This window comes from Schistosoma haematobium, chromosome 4 (genome assembly GCF_000699445.3).
Source record: "Schistosoma haematobium chromosome 4, whole genome shotgun sequence".
Taxonomy (NCBI): Eukaryota; Metazoa; Platyhelminthes; class Trematoda; order Strigeidida; family Schistosomatidae; genus Schistosoma; species Schistosoma haematobium.
This window is the reverse complement of record NC_067199.1, coordinates 1347428-1364244: the sequence shown is the minus strand read 5'-3', so window position 1 is coordinate 1364244 and position 16817 is coordinate 1347428. Positions and strand designations below refer to the sequence as shown.

At 34.1% G+C, this 16817-nt stretch overlaps 1 protein-coding gene across 1 annotated transcript in view; it reads left to right on the top strand.

The window, feature by feature from the left end:
- Positions 1-8628, top strand: part of MS3_00010868 (uncharacterized protein) — a gene marked incomplete at both ends in the record, with an annotated part of 38596 nt that extends 29968 nt beyond the window's left edge. The window contains one exon of the mRNA XM_051219278.1: positions 7057-8628. Within this exon, the coding sequence (XP_051065933.1) occupies positions 7057-8628 (1572 nt within the window). The remainder of the gene's footprint in view (positions 1-7056) is intronic.
- Between the last annotated feature and the right edge of the window lie 8189 nt (positions 8629-16817).

Below are 16817 nucleotides of genomic sequence, written 5' to 3'. Positions count from 1 at the left end.
AATTCAAACATCCGAATTCTATCACAAACCCTCGCATATAAAGTGGAATTCAAGAGGTATTTCCTAGAATTCTAATGAGAAACAGTGACCAGTGAAGTTCAACCGGGTTTGTTGTGATAGAGTAACTCCCTGAAAACAATAGTGAACGGTGGACCAATTTCATGAATTGATTGAAGTTAAACATAAACACCGTTGGATGTCATCCTAATGGTCTAGAGATTAAGAGTTCATACGCGAAACTAATAAATCTCGGGTTCGAATCCCACGAGCGGTATCGTGGATGCACACTGTTAAGGAGTCCCATACTAGAACGAAACGGCCATCCAGTTCTTCCAGGTTTTCCATGTTCGTCTAGCTTTCAAGTATTGAAATTACTACAATCTCCACAAAACCCCTTTCTGAAAATCTGAAAAAAAATTCACATTAATATAAAAAGAAAACTCATTTTCTATTTTATAACGACTTGAAATATCTTCACTTTTTTTATTTATTTACAATTAGTAATCCCGTCATTATTATTATTAGGATTACTCTAATGATCTGAAAATTAGATCATCCCCATTTGTAAATCGTATAGTTACGTGTGTGTGTGTGTATGTGTGTTAGGTGTGTGCGTGAGAGAGGGAGGTGTGTGTGTGTGAGGGTGTGTTACTAATCAATCAGTGCATCACACTCTTTCTATACACCTCTGTACACCTCTCCTAATACAAACCTGCGTTGTTCAATGTAGTTTCAGTGTGAATTTAGAATATAGAAAAGAATAGAGGAAAATAGAAGTGAAAAATAATTTGTAACGCAAAAACAATGTGAAAATAAGAAACCCAGAATGATATAAATAAACATACAAACATCAATGACGTATATACGACATACACACATACATACATACATACATACACAATAATAATAAGTCGAAGCTAGTCAACTAAAGGAATGTTAAAAAGCATAGAGAAAGAAGAAAGAAAATCTCTCTATATATCCACCCACTTGTTTTTATACCTACATACCTACATAGAGATACATACATACATACATACATACACAGATAAACGCCCTCATCTCTCTTCAAAAAAAAAAGACAACGACTAATAACTCTTCCGCCTCATTTGTCAATTTTCCGCAACATTGCGCACCAATCACAGATAAGGTCAGATGACTCCGATATATATAAGAAAGAGAAAATTAAATCAGCATAGATCATTAAATTTACTCCATTACATGATGACTGGTCAGATGGTTGCCTGGTATTTTCAAGCTTAATCACTATTATTATAATATTTACAGTAATAATAATAATAATAATAATAATAATAATAATAATATCTGTCTATATAGGGTATAATCAATCATTTGCCAAGCCATACCACTTCTCCCTATAAATAATAAAACATTTAAAAAACTTCAGAAAGTAACATGAATTCAGTCATAGTTTCCAAGTTATTAATTAATAAACACACATACATACAGATTATAGAATTGTTTAGAATATTCTATTCAATAACAAAGTTTGTATAGTTCTATCTTTTTAAAAAATTCAACCTGTAGCTCTTCTAAAGTTACTGCTAATCTCAAGCCCCGGGTAAAGAAGGAAAGTTGGGTATGAGGTCGGTAAACCCCAACCCAACAGAAAACAACCATGCTATAAAAAAAACAACTGTCAACCGGATTAAACAAATTAAACTATTTAAACTCTTCTTTGAGAATTGAAGGAAGAATTATGACATCACATGATGAAAGCTGAGATTCTTCGGAAATCACGAGGTGATTCCAACAATCAGAGCAACAATTTTTATAGGTACAATGTGGTAGATCCTTTTTTCTTTCAATCAGACATAAATAAATGTTTGCAGATGTGCTTGTGTATCGTGAATGGGTTTATTTGTTAGTGATTATCTAAACATGAAACGAGACAAGTTAATTAGAATTTTATATCATTCAGTTGATAACTGATCATAGTATTTCTCATACTTAAACAAGTAAATATCTTATAAACATGAATAATTTTAAACCTCAGAAATAAACGTCAGCTTAGATTGGTGAGATGTGTACTGATGAATAGTTTCATATTAAATAAGGAAACAACTGTTCAATGTTCCTTGGTCTTAAATAGTACCCCCAATTAAGAATAATCTGTGATGAATACCACATTTAAGTCAAAACAATCTTCATGAAAACCTATTTAATGACACCTTAGATTTATCCCAATAGCTGTCTATGCAAGATACTCAATATCCATTGGTCGGATACTATCAGCAACACAATTCTGTGGAAAAGAACAAACCAGCTTCCAGCTGAAGAAGAAACTAGGAAAAGACAATGGAAATGGATAGGACATACATTATGGAAATCATGAAACTGCATCATGAAGCAACCCCTAACTTGGAATCCTGAAGGAAAGCGGAAAAAGGAAGACCAAAGAACACATTAGTTTGGGAACTAGAAGCAGATATGAAAAGGATGAATAACAACTGAAAAGAGCTGGAAAAGGTTGCTTGGGACAGGGTTGGATGGAGAGTGCTGTTGAGCGGCCTATGCTCCTCCATGAGGAGTAACAGGCGTAAGTAAGTAAGTAAGTAAGTAAGTAAGTAAGTAAGTAAGTAAGTAAGTAAGTAAGTAAGTAGATGTATCCCGATTTAGTGAAGAGGTGACTTGGTAGCTAAGGTATATGACTTTCAACCTCTGAACAACATATTGGAACATTGTCTCACCTAGTCTGATTCAAGTAGCCCACGTTGTATTAATGGCTATCACAGATAAGAAGGAAGTGTAACTCAAAGGAAAATGCACAGATTTGTGTATTGGAGTTAATCAGATAAAGTTAAAATTGAAATACGTAATCTTAATTCTGATTTTATCGTTTGATTGATTGATTATAGCGATTCGCTTAATTTTTAGATGATTTTTTTCCATTTATTGATGTCACATGAAAATCCATCGACAGTCTAAAGTTATCGGACATCTATTTTATTCCAGTTCCCCGGCGGTTGATAGTTATTACACACTCATACTATATTTCATGAATTGACTCAAATGAGTGAGTTCTGGTTTAGATTGCTAGAAAGGTTATATATATATTCTCTACTGGGAAGTCTAAAACCAAAATATGACAGTTGTCTAACATACCAACTTTGGCATACACAGTTGAGTAATAATGTGGTGGACAAAAACACCAGTGGAGACAACCAAACGTAGATTTTAAAACAAGTGGAATACATGTGAAAAATGGTTAAAATCGATATAAATTCTCCTTTTTAAACAAACGAATTTCGAATTAATTAATTTCTTAGAAAAATGAACAATGAATTAGGTTATAGATTGAGATCATGAACCGATTGATGTTAGACCACCATTGAAAACCTGGAAGCACTGGATGGCCGTTTCGTTCTATTTTGGGACTCCTCAGCAGTGCCCACCTACGATCCCGCTCGCGGGATTCGAACCCAGGGCCTTCAGTCTCGCGCGTGACGAAATGGCCGTCCAGTGCTTCCAGGTTATCAATGATGGTCTAACATCAATCGGTTCATGATCTCAGTCAAAAACCTAACAATCTTCACAACCCCTTAACTGATAATTAAAGTTATAACTAAATACGGTTCTCTTTCTCCAAATATAAAATGTTACTTCAAGATTGGCTAATGTCGTTAACTGAATCAGGGATACGGAGTGAAGTAGTTAAATACATAAACCACTTCACTTATCATAAGAGTGCTTTCAGTACTGTTGGTTTGGTGTCTGGTAAAATTCCGGCATAGATTCAGAAGGTTCAATTGGCTCTTGTCGACTTGCATCACTTATAACGTAGGTGAGATATTCGTCTTTTAACCAAAGGGCAGATTCTCACTAATTCAGTGATTAACTATGCAAATCATTACTTTTTAATAAAACTTTAAAGAAATTTATCTGCAATCTAATAAACAATCCTCATAAGATTTTGGTAGTTCTAAACTCATTATGATTATACTTTGACCATTTTAAACAATCATTTAAGATGCTGGCTGAGTGATCTAGAGGTCAAGTGTTCTCGAGTGGGACCTAAAATCTTAGGTTCGAATCCCCTGTGTAGGATCGTGGATATACACTGTTGAGGAGTTTCATACTAGAACAATAAGGTCATCTAGTAATCCATGGTAATCTAGCTTTAATCGACTTATCAACTCAACTATTAAATCATTTAAGAGTTAATGAATAAATTACTTTATTCAATAGTCAATATTGTTCCTTCTTGTATTATATACAGATAGGGTAATACTGAATCGATCTATCATTTGTATAATTTTCAATATTACAATTATATATCTATATGTACAACTTGACAGGAAATGGATTAAATTGATTTAGTCATTAATTGTTTTTTTTGTTTCTTTTTGGTTGATTAGAGCAAATATAATCGATTTCTCTTTGGACTAAAATAATAAAACTATAATCATATGAAATTATTAAGTAGAGTATTTATCAGATGAATTTGTTTTAAGGATAATATATAATCAGAAGAGGTTTTGTGGAGATTTTGAAAAGTTCGGTGGTTGAAATCATGAGTCACTTGAAGCTAGACCACTACGGAAAACCTGGAAGCACTCTGTGGTCGTTTCGTCCTAGTATGGGACTCCTCAGCAGTGCGCATCCTAGATCCCGCCCTCCCGCGAGGTTCGAACACAAGAACGATCAGTCTAGCGCGCGAGCGCCCAACCATTAGACCACAAAGCTGGTATCTAAAGGTGTTAATGTCTAACTTCATACTAGGACGAAACGGCCATCCAGTGGTTCCAGATTTTCCATGATGTTCTAGCTTCACTTGACTCATGATTTCAACTATCGATAATATATAAGTGAATAGTTAAAACAATGAACAATAAATCCTGTGTGCGGAATCATGGATGCGCGTTGCTGAGGAGTCTCATATTAGGACGAAACGGCCGTTCAGTTCTTCTAGGTTTTCCATGGTGGTTTAGCTGTAATTGACTCACGGATTCAATTATCTTAGAGTCGAACAGTTTTTATTACAGAAAGTCTTTTATGAAAGTACAATCTATAAATAGTTCAATAGATGATTTCACATTGGATCTTTACAATCTCAGAGTGTAGAGATGCTGAAAGATTAATAGATACATGACTAAGGGAACAATAATCTAGGAATCAAATATATGAATAATTTCAAACGTTTCGTTGTTTGTGTAATGTAAAACTCTTCATTATTCAATGTATCACTATAAAGACAACTTGGTTTATAGTATACTTTCAGCATGTGTGGAATGGATCAATTCCTGCCCATATATACCGTTTGTAAGATGGCGGTTGGAAGTAGTTAACAAGAAACTCTGGACCTAGGTTTCGTGCTATTTGGCACTTGTCAGTAAAGTGTACCAGTAATCTTGAGAGAACTGATGTTCCCTAACGGATCCGACCCCGTGTCACCCAGCTTCACAGTCAGAGACATTACCACTGGGCTATCCGGGCCACGAGTGACCTCATGTGGGACTGAGATGTATTTACAATGGATTAATCGCTGGGTGGTGATCAGTGTTATGCATGTCAGGTCCTTCTTAGTGCAAGTCGAATCCTATCGACCAAGTAGCAATGTGGTGACACGGTGTCGAATCCATCAGGGAGCACCAGTTCCCTCAAGGTTACGGGTACACCTTGCTGACGACTACCAAATAGCACAAAACCCTGCTCTAGAGTTTCCTGTTGACTACCTTCAACCACCATCTTATCTCAACATAGTACACACAATGTCGATTCACCTAGATTAGTGGCCACATTGCAACTTGGTCTATTTCATTCGATCTTCACTGAGAAGGACTTGACACACATGATATTGATCACCCACCCACATCTAGCTGATGAGTCACAAGTAGGTCTAAACGAACTTCCAGGATTCCATGACTAGTCACTGTCCATCTCTATTTACGATGCCTTTTTATCCCCATAACACAAACAAACAAACATGAAACCAACTGTGTTTATTACTCATATTGAGTTTTCTTTTAAAGTGAATACGTGTACTCGTATATGTTTCATTTTAATATGATATAATCAATAAGAAAATAATATTCGAATAAACCATTGTTAACTAATAAATACTGATTATTTTAAAGAACTGACAAAAACAACTGGTTCATATTCCCAGACTTATAAACATGACAAGTTTAGAAAGATAGAAACTAGAAAAGAACAAAACAAAGAGAGGGAAGTCAACATTTTTAAAGGTAGGTAGGATAAAAGATTGATTTGTTTTAGTTGACAGTAACTAAGGTTGTTTTTTTAAAAGAAAATAACAAGCGTTACATAAAACAAGAGAGAGAGAGGGGGGGAGAGATTGGAAAATCTAGTAGTCCTAGCAGACCGAAGAGATTATTGATCAACTTTGTGGTGGTGGGGGTTTTGTTTTTCTAAACTAATGTCCGCTGGTGTAAAAAATATTATAAGCTTCGTCTATTATCAAGATTATTTAGGGAAAAAAATAATTATTTTAGCTTTCAGAAAACATCTTTCATTTTAATGTTACACTGCTGATAGAATTATCTCTAGGAAGTCCTATTAGATCTGGTGCAAACCAGAGTGATGATGACTTGAAGATAATCACCTCATTCAATTCCCAGTAGTACTGAGCTCCGATCTGTTGCACAAAAAACAAATCGTATCCATACCTATGTGTGTAATATGAGGTGTATAGGTCGCTGACTTGTGTATTCGATAATATGCATGCAACGCATACATACGATGCTATTAAACAAATCTCATTCTAGTGTATAGATTATTCACTTATCACTTTTGAACTGTTACAAAGTTTATCGATAGAAATGTCCCTAGAGTAGCTGTACAGAAATAGACTGGTAGCGTGTTCGTTCGCTTCATAAAGTATAATAGCCTTAAAGTCCCTAATTATACACGAATTGAAACAAACTAAACCGCTAACACATCCAATCGATTTAATCACTTCAATGCTCCAGTTTCGTACATTTTTGTTAAAGTTCTAATCTTTTCCTGAAAGGTGAATAAGCTTACCAACTCCTTTTTTGGACAAAATCATTTATATTGGATTTGGATGATCTGTAGGATCATGATGATGATGATGATGACGATGATGATGATGATGATGATGATGATGATGATGATGATGATGATGATGATGATGATGATGATGATGATGATGATGATGATGATGATGATGATGATGATGATGATGATGATGATGATGATGATGATGATGATGATGATGATGATGATGATGATGATGATGATGATGATGATGATGATGATGATGATGATGATGATGATGATGATGATGATGATGATGATGATGATGATGATGATGATGATGATGATGATGATGATGATGATGATGATGATGATGATGATGATGATGATGATGATGATGATGATGATGATGATGATGATGATGATGATGATGATGATGATGATGATGATGATGATGATGATGATGATGATGATGATGATGATGATGATGATGATGATGATGATGATGATGATGATGATGATGATGATGATGATGATGATGATGATGATGATGATGATGATGATGATGATGATGATGATGATGATGATGATGATGATGATGATGATGATGATGATGATGATGATGATGATGATGATGATGATGATGATGATGATGATGATGATGATGATGATGATGATGATGATGATGATGATGATGATGATGATGATGATGATGATGATGATGATGATGATGATGATGATGATGATGATGATGATGATGATGATGATGATGATGATGATGATGATGATGATGATGATGATGATGATGATGATGATGATGATGATGATGATGATGATGATGATGATGATGATGATGATGATGATGATGATGATGATGATGATGATGATGATGATGATGATGATGATGATGATGATGATGATGATGATGATGATGATGATGATGATGATGATGATGATGATGATGATGATGATGATGATGATGATGATGATGATGATGATGATGATGATGATGATGATGATGATGATGATGATGATGATGATGATGATGATGATGATGATGATGATGATGATGATGATGATGATGATGATGATGATGATGATGATGATGATGATGATGATGATGATGATGATGATGATGATGATGATGATGATGATGATGATGATGATGATGATGATGATGATGATGATGATGATGATGATGATGATGATGATGATGATGATGATGATGATGATGATGATGATGATGATGATGATGATGATGATGATGATGATGATGATGATGATGATGATGATGATGATGATGATGATGATGATGATGATGATGATGATGATGATGATGATGATGATGATGATGATGATGATGATGATGATGATGATGATGATGATGATGATGATGATGATGATGATGATGATGATGATGATGATGATGATGATGATGATGATGATGATGATGATGATGATGATGATGATGATGATGATGATGATGATGATGATGATGATGATGATGATGATGATGATGATGATGATGATGATGATGATGATGATGATGATGATGATGATGATGATGATGATGATGATGATGATGATGATGATGATGATGATGATGATGATGATGATGATGATGATGATGATGATGATGATGATGATTAATATTGAAGGTTTCAAATACCAAATTGATGTTTAATGAATTCAACCTTTTTAATACTAGTAAATTAGAAATTAATGATTGATATATACGTTCCTAATTATCAATATTTCTCACTTAATAAATTACAGAGAAAATCGAAATCAGTTTGTTGTCCAGCTAATTTATATAAATCTATTAATTAATGATAACTTTTAGGGGAAATGAATGATTTCACACTGATTTTCACATGGACACATTCAATACTTTCAAATAATTCTTCTTTTTTATGGGAGTGGGGGTAGGGTCGGGATGGTGTGGGGGATTCACTTGATATCTTCCTTATCTATATAATTGAGTTAATTTATGATTAATGATAGTGGACTATTGTAGGAAGAAGATTAAGTGGTTTATTATTATTATTATTATTTGAAGGATAAAACATTCAGACAAATTCCTGTATGACTGTACATTCATCTAATACTGATAGGCTTATTTTTTAAAACCGGAACTATCTTGTCTAAGTGAGTACTTCAAGTGCATTTGTCTATAGTAATTTCTTTTCTTATCATATTGATTATTGTTTAGACATTCGTCAGTATACACTTCTCTATGCTCAACTTATATATACATCTGTAATAATTATTACCCACATGAAAATTTCCTTTCATTTATTTGTATTACCATTACTACCATTATTATTATTATTAGTTAGTTAGTACAGAAAAAATCTCTATCCACCCACACATCAAGTAAGATGATGTATACACATAGTGTGTTTGTACCCATTTGGATAAATCTTAAAATATGTGGGTGATATGTTGACGAGTAATGATGAAGTTTATTCAAATTTAACATGAGTTGGTTGGTTGGTTAGTTGTTTCTGTCCTAAAATAATGAAAAAGATTTGTAATTTATGAAAAAGAATTTTGAAAGTGTTCTATGTTTCGAATCGAATGATCTAATCGTAAAACTGTCATTAGATCTATAGGTAAATACTTCATAGACCTTTTTGTTTTACAGTATTAACTGTATAATTCAATCATTCAATTTGGAGAATGTAACCCATTTAAAACGCGCGTCTCGTCCTATTTACGACTCGTCAGCTAGATGTACCTGTATCTCAGAATTGATGTTCCCCCCTCCCGGGACTCGAATTCACTACACCACTCGCTTCAGACGCTATCGCGTTATCCACTTAACTACTGAGTCGTGATAGCCACTTATTTGTGCAATGCAGTGAACTTTAAATTCACTTGCTATTATTTGCTTGAATCTTCCCATTGTTGTATAGGACTGTAATTGATCAGTCTTTTATTAGCATATGTACATCCTGTATGGATTGCATCGATATAGCCTAATGCCACAAGCATTATAAGCAAAGATGGATAATGTATATTAATGGAATCCAGGACATATATGCCAACAAGAGACTGATCAACTACAGTTCTAAATAACAGTGGAAAGATACAAGTAAAACAACACCAAGTAAATTTATATTTTTTACTCTATTCTAATGATCCTATTTCTACTCATGAATAGTGGATTAGTGATTTTATATCACACCTAAAGAGATAATGAAGATGTTACTAATGAATAAGGTTAAGAAGTATTACTTACAATTTTGAAAGGTTACCAACTTGTTATAATTAATTAATGAACGATCAATATTTAAATTTACGTTGGGAAATTTAATCGAACAATCTATAACTAAATACTGAATAGTCGTTCTAATTAACTGTAGTAATAGGGTTAACATTATTTTTTTGTCAGAATGGGTTTTGTGAAGATTTTTAGAAACTTCACTTGTTGAAATCATGAGTCAATTGAAGTTAGACCACCATGAAGAACCTGGAAGCACTGGACGGCCCCTTCGCCCTAGTACGGGACTCCTCAGCAGTGCTCATCCACGGCCCCGCACTCCGCGAGATCCGAACCCAGGACCTATAGGTCTCGCGCCAGGCGCTTAACAAACTAGACCACTGAGCCGGCATCCAACGGTGTTAATGTCTAGCTTCAACCAATCCACGAAGTTGCGCCACCGTAAACCGTTGTTTTCAGTGATTTGATTTCTCACAACAGACCTAGTTGAACTCCACTGGTAACGGCTTCTTACTAGAACTCCAGGAGTGTCTCTTGAAGTCAATCACTAGCGAACAGGCGATTATTATTATCAGAATGGGTTTTGTGGAGATTTTTTACTGAGATCATGAACTGATTGATATCAGACAACCATGGAAAACTTGAAAGCACTAGAAGTTCGTTTCGTCCTATTGTGAGACTTCTCAGCAGTGCGCATTCACGATCCTGTTCGCGGAAATCATCTCCACAACCCTATACTGATAATTAACATTAATTATCATAAATGTGCCAGTGACAATAAGAAAACATACATTTGTGACTGAGTACACAATTGACTAAAATAGTCTTTACTTTTAACAGTATGATTTCTCTTAACGATAAAGGAAGCTTTAATAAGTTAACTAACATCTACTTACATGTTAGTGGATGACAAAACATACATTAATTTACATCATCGGTATCACTGTCATCATCACTAAGAAAAAAAACTTTTATTTTGTCTCTTGTCAAGTTGTTCCTAGTCAATAAGATTCGATAACTAGTACTAATCCACAATGTTGCTGTACTATCCTTCAAACCTTGTTCATTATCGTTCTCTGTCACTTTCATTCATGTCATTGATATAAAGTTAGTATACTGATTTTATAACCATAAAAAATCATTGAACATTTAATGAAGTCAACATAAATAAAAGATATTTGTTATAAACATTAGTCCGTGTCGTATTGAGACAGTTATCCATTTCAGATAATAGATGATGGGTTGTAGAAGATCATGAATCAATTGAAGTTAGACATTAACATTATTGGTTGCCGGTTTTAAGTGGTCTAGAGTTTAAGCGTTCATGTACGAAGTCGAAGATCCTGAGTTCGAATTCCTCATGTGGGATAATAGATGCTCACTGATGAAGAGTTTCATACTGTGACGAAACAATCGTCCAGTACTTAGATGTTTCTTAATGATAGTCTGACTTAGACCAACTCATTGTAAATACCAATATACATATTCAAGTTGTGATTAATTTATCTCTTGTAACTTGGATAAACTAATCATTATTTAAAATCCCATAGGCGACATAGATCACTCGATTCATCTAGTTTCTTTTCACATAATGATGGGGTTGTTTTCTTCTTCTTCTTCTTCTTCTTCGTTGTGATGATGACGATTATGATTATTCCCTTAATAATCATTCACACATATGTCGTTGCTGGTGTTGTTGTTGTTTTTCTTTTTAAAAAAAATAGTTGCTATTGCATAATTATGTTGTCAAATCTTCTTCTTCTTGTTGTTGTTCTCCTTTTTACTTATTCGCTGTTGTCGGATCTGAATTGATTATCGGATTAATAAACTCTTCTTTTTTTTTTCTTCAAATCGTTGTTCCCAATTCAATTTACCTGTATATAGATATGAGTGAATGATGTATGCTTGTATTATTGATAGGCACAATATATGCTTTAGGGCAATCTTATACATGGTATAAGTTCAACTGGATTAGAAATGAAAATGTAACTTAGTACCAATGTGTTTATGCTCAGGTATGTAATATACAATGATAAATAATGAAAGTGAAAACAAGTTTTACATACATATAGTCCCCCCTCTCTCTCTCTCTCTGTCTCCCTATCTCTCTCTTTGGTTGTTTGTTTTTTCCGGGAATAAAAAAAGTGAAAAAAAATTATTCTCATTTGATTTTAACAACATAGAAACAGTAAATTATTAGACAAATTTGCTTCAGGCTTTAGGATCATTAAGGATTAGAAATTAAAGGGATTATTAGTATAACTAAATGTTCAAATGAATTAAGTGACTATTTACTTCTTTGGGTTTGTTTGTTTTTTGTCGAATAAATAGAAGGTAATGATGGATCTACTATGTAACAAATGACTTAACCGATCACTTCATCAATGAATAACTTTTGATTTAAACAGTTTCCTCATGTTGTCATTTTGCATGTTTTTAAATGATGTAGACCTTTAGAAGAGAATGAGAATATCCCAGAAATTATAAGTATTTTTAAGTAAAGATAGATGGATGGTGACTAGTAGTAGAATCCAAACATGTTCCAAATAGGACGAAACATACGTCCTGGATCCCATTGATAACCACCAATCATCTTTGTGATTTAAAAGGAATATCGAGACAATTCACACAGGATATACATATACCAATAATAAACTGATCAATTTCAGTCGTAAACATCAATAGGAAGATTAAAATAAACAATAGCTAAGACATTAATACCATTGGATGCCGGCTCAGTGATCCAGCAGGTTAAGTGTTCGCGCGCGAGACTGAAGGCCCTGGGTTCGAATCCCGCAAGCGGGATCGTGGATGGGCACTGCTGAGGAGTCCCACAATAACAGGACGAAACGACCGTCCAGTGCTTCCAGGTTTTCAATGGTGGTCTAACATCAATCGATTCATGATCTCAATCAAAAGCTGAGAAAAGTGTTTAATTATCGGTAAATAGTTTAAATTACATCAGCACTTGTATCCTTTATTAATCACTTTTATATGGTTATCATCAATGTAAAATCATTAATACCAATTCTCTTACAATCAATTTCGATGATAGTGAATTCCTGTTATGCTCTTGTATTAACTTACTTAACAGACAATGTTATTCGAATAGTAACAATTCGCATATTATGATTACTATCTTGTTTGTATAAACATGTACTCTTGATCATATGATAGACTCTAACTAAAGTGTTGATAGCTTTAATATGGCTTGATGAATTATTCTCTTCCCCATCTATATATGTACTGGAATCCCATTATTAGCCTTTGCCTTACTTAGCTGTGCTTTACTCGATTTGTCTATAAATTTGCCTATGTATTTCCTCTCTCACACACAAACACACATTCCCCCCTCTGCTTCAAATTCGCTCGACATACTTATAGCATTGTGATCTGTGCTATCCACTAATAAACTGTAGTTGCCGCTTCATATTGCCTTCTGATTCCAAATACCGTTGTTGTGATTGATTAACAAAGCAAAGCCACTACATACTTAAACTTACTCATGGTATTTCGAAACTTGATCAACAGAGTTTATACAATACCAAAAAAAGATGACATGTACTACAATTGAATAATCAGTTAACTCGCATATTCATATCGAAATAGTCAGGAAGTTCCCTAGCTAAAATATTTATGGTAACAAATAAGAAAATAGTGACATCAATGGCTAGTAAGATACCTCTCTTCCTGAAACTGTAATTCAATTTACTAGGTGACAGACTGACTAGAGCAGTGAAGAGAACGTTTAATGCAGCCAATCTCTATCTATCATACTCTATCCGATCTATGGTGATTCGTCAACTAAAGGATAAGTTACCTGGTTATGCCACTTCTATGTGTATCTACGACTTCAGCTGCTCCTGTGGAGAAACCTATATTGGGCACACGACCAGACAACTGAGCCAAAGAGTTAGTGAACACCTCCCTTCGTGGTTAGGAAAAGGTACTGTCAAGGCACTGTGTAGCTCAGTTCTATCACACTTGATCGATAGCGGTCATGAAAAAGGCAACAAGATTTATCATCGTAACTAATATGATGATGAATATGGAAAGAATAACTAGGCGATAGATGTCTGTAGAGAATAAGAGGAAGTTGGTTCTTTGTTTACTGAAGTGTGCGATAGCATGGTAAACTAGTTTTTATTTGTGTGTGTGTGTGATTATGCATTAAGCTATTTATATGAAATTAAATGGATTCATAGTTAACTATTAAATGAGTAAGATAGTAATCTATCAGTGAAATTGTTATAGTGCTCATCGATTAAACATAGAGATTGTGAGTTCAATTGTATAATGATCTTGGATATGATGAACTTGTTATTCAACTTCTGATATTTTCTGAAGATAAATATTACATTCACGAGTTATACAAACTTACTTACTTACGCCTGTTACTCCCAATGGAGCATAGGCCGCCGACCAGCATTCTCCAACACACTCTATCCTGGGCCTTCTTTTCTAATTCCATCCAATTCTTGTTCATTTTACTTATGTCTATCTCCGTTTCCCGGCGTAATGTGTTCTTTGGTCTTCCTCTTCTCTTCCGTTGGCCTTGAGGATCCCATGTGAGGGCTTGTCTTGTGACGCAGTTGGGTGCTTTCCTCAATGTGTGTCCTATCCACTTCCAGTGCTTCCTCCTGTTTTCTTCCTCTACTGGAATCTGGTTTGTTCTTTCCAACAGTTGGTTGTTGCTAATAGTTTCCGGCCAATGGATCCGAAGTATTTTACGTCGACAACTGTTAATAAATACCTGTATCTTCTGGATGATGGCTTTCGTAGTTATCCAGGTTTCTGCCCCATACAGTAGAACTGTCTTGTCACTTGTATTGAAAATCCTGACCTTGGTGTTGGTTGACAGTTGCTCTGAGTTCTAAATGTTCTTCAGTTGTAAATATGCTGCTCTTGCTTCGCCGATCCACGCCTTCACATCTGCATCACATCCACCCTGTTCATCAATGATGCTGCCCAAATATGTAAAGGTTTTTACATCTTCCAAATCTTCTCCATCAATTGTGATTGGATTGGTGCATGTTGTGTTGTATCGAAGAACCTTGCTTTTCCCTTTGTGTATATTGAGACGTACTGCTACTGAGGCTGCTGCTACACTGGTCGTCTCCTCCTGCATTTGTTGTTGCGTTTGGGATAGAAGGGCCAGATTATCTGCGAAATCTAGATCGTCCAGCTGCATCCTAGATGTCTACTGTATCCCGCGTTTCCCTTCAGATGTTGACGTCTTCATGATCCAGTCGATCACCAGGAGAAAGAGAAAGTGTGAGAGTAAGCAACCTTGCCTGACACCGGTCTTTACTTCAAACGAGGAGTTATACATAATCAGCTTAATTATCACTCTGATCAGTAAAATACATTTAATTGATGAGAAAATAAAATGAAAATTTCATTCCATGAACTACCATGAAAAACCAGTAAACACTAGACCGCTGTTTCATCCTAATATAGGACTCTTCAGCAATGAGTATCCACGATCCTTCCTCACAAGATTTAAACCTAGAACCTATCGTTAATTTAATCAACAATTAAATAACACGATACTAAAACAATCATCATGATTGAAATTCATGCTTTAACCACTAATCACTTTTAGATCATTATGATATAATTCAATCTAGATTCACACACACACGCACAAACACAGAGACAAAAGACATATCCTAGAAAGTCTTAAATTGTGTTGATACTCTTCACACTACCATTCATCATCATTATGATGATTATTATTATTATACCATATGATTAAACTCTTTTTACCCGCAGTCTAGTCGATAGAAATAAAAAGGTCATTCATTGATTTATTGTAATCATAATGATATTTCATTATTTCAGTAGTATGATTAAGTAATAAAATAAACAATCTATTCATTATTATCCCATTGTTATTAAACATAGTAAGTCACTGATTTTCAGCATATATATGTATATTTGCTTATTCTAATCATCCCGACAATACTGTTTAGACATATCCTAGTTGATAAAAGGTTGATTACATAAATAGAGAAGTATTTCAATAAACAATAAACAATGTGACATCATCAAGAGTATAAATATCAAATCTTAGACATAAGAAGAAGAAGAAGAAAAAGAGAAAAAAAGAAAAACTAACTATTAAACATATGCCATATCATAGATAGATCAAAAACAATAATAAACAAAAGAAAAAGAAAAGAAAAGAGAAAAAGGTCACATTCAATATCAACAATAAGAATAATAAAAATTATAATTAGACATGGAAACAATAAGATCCTAATCAACACAACAACAATATTTAAAGGCATCATGATGAGGATGGAGTTGATTTTTAAAAAAAAAAAGAAAAGAAGAGGGAGAAAGGAAAAGTATAAAAGATAAGCAAAGAAAAAAAACAAAAAAAGAAAAAGAAATTTAACTAGATACCATTAATTTTAAGAGAATATTTAAGAATATACTGAAATATTATTTGTGTGGGTGGGCGTGTGTGCGTGTGTGTGTTGTTACATAACATGATTATGATAAATCGATAAATTTTTATGATTAATATTTATATATATATATATAGTTACTAATACCCTGTTATGTTGTATAGCCCATATAAATCAATGATCAATGTCACCATTGA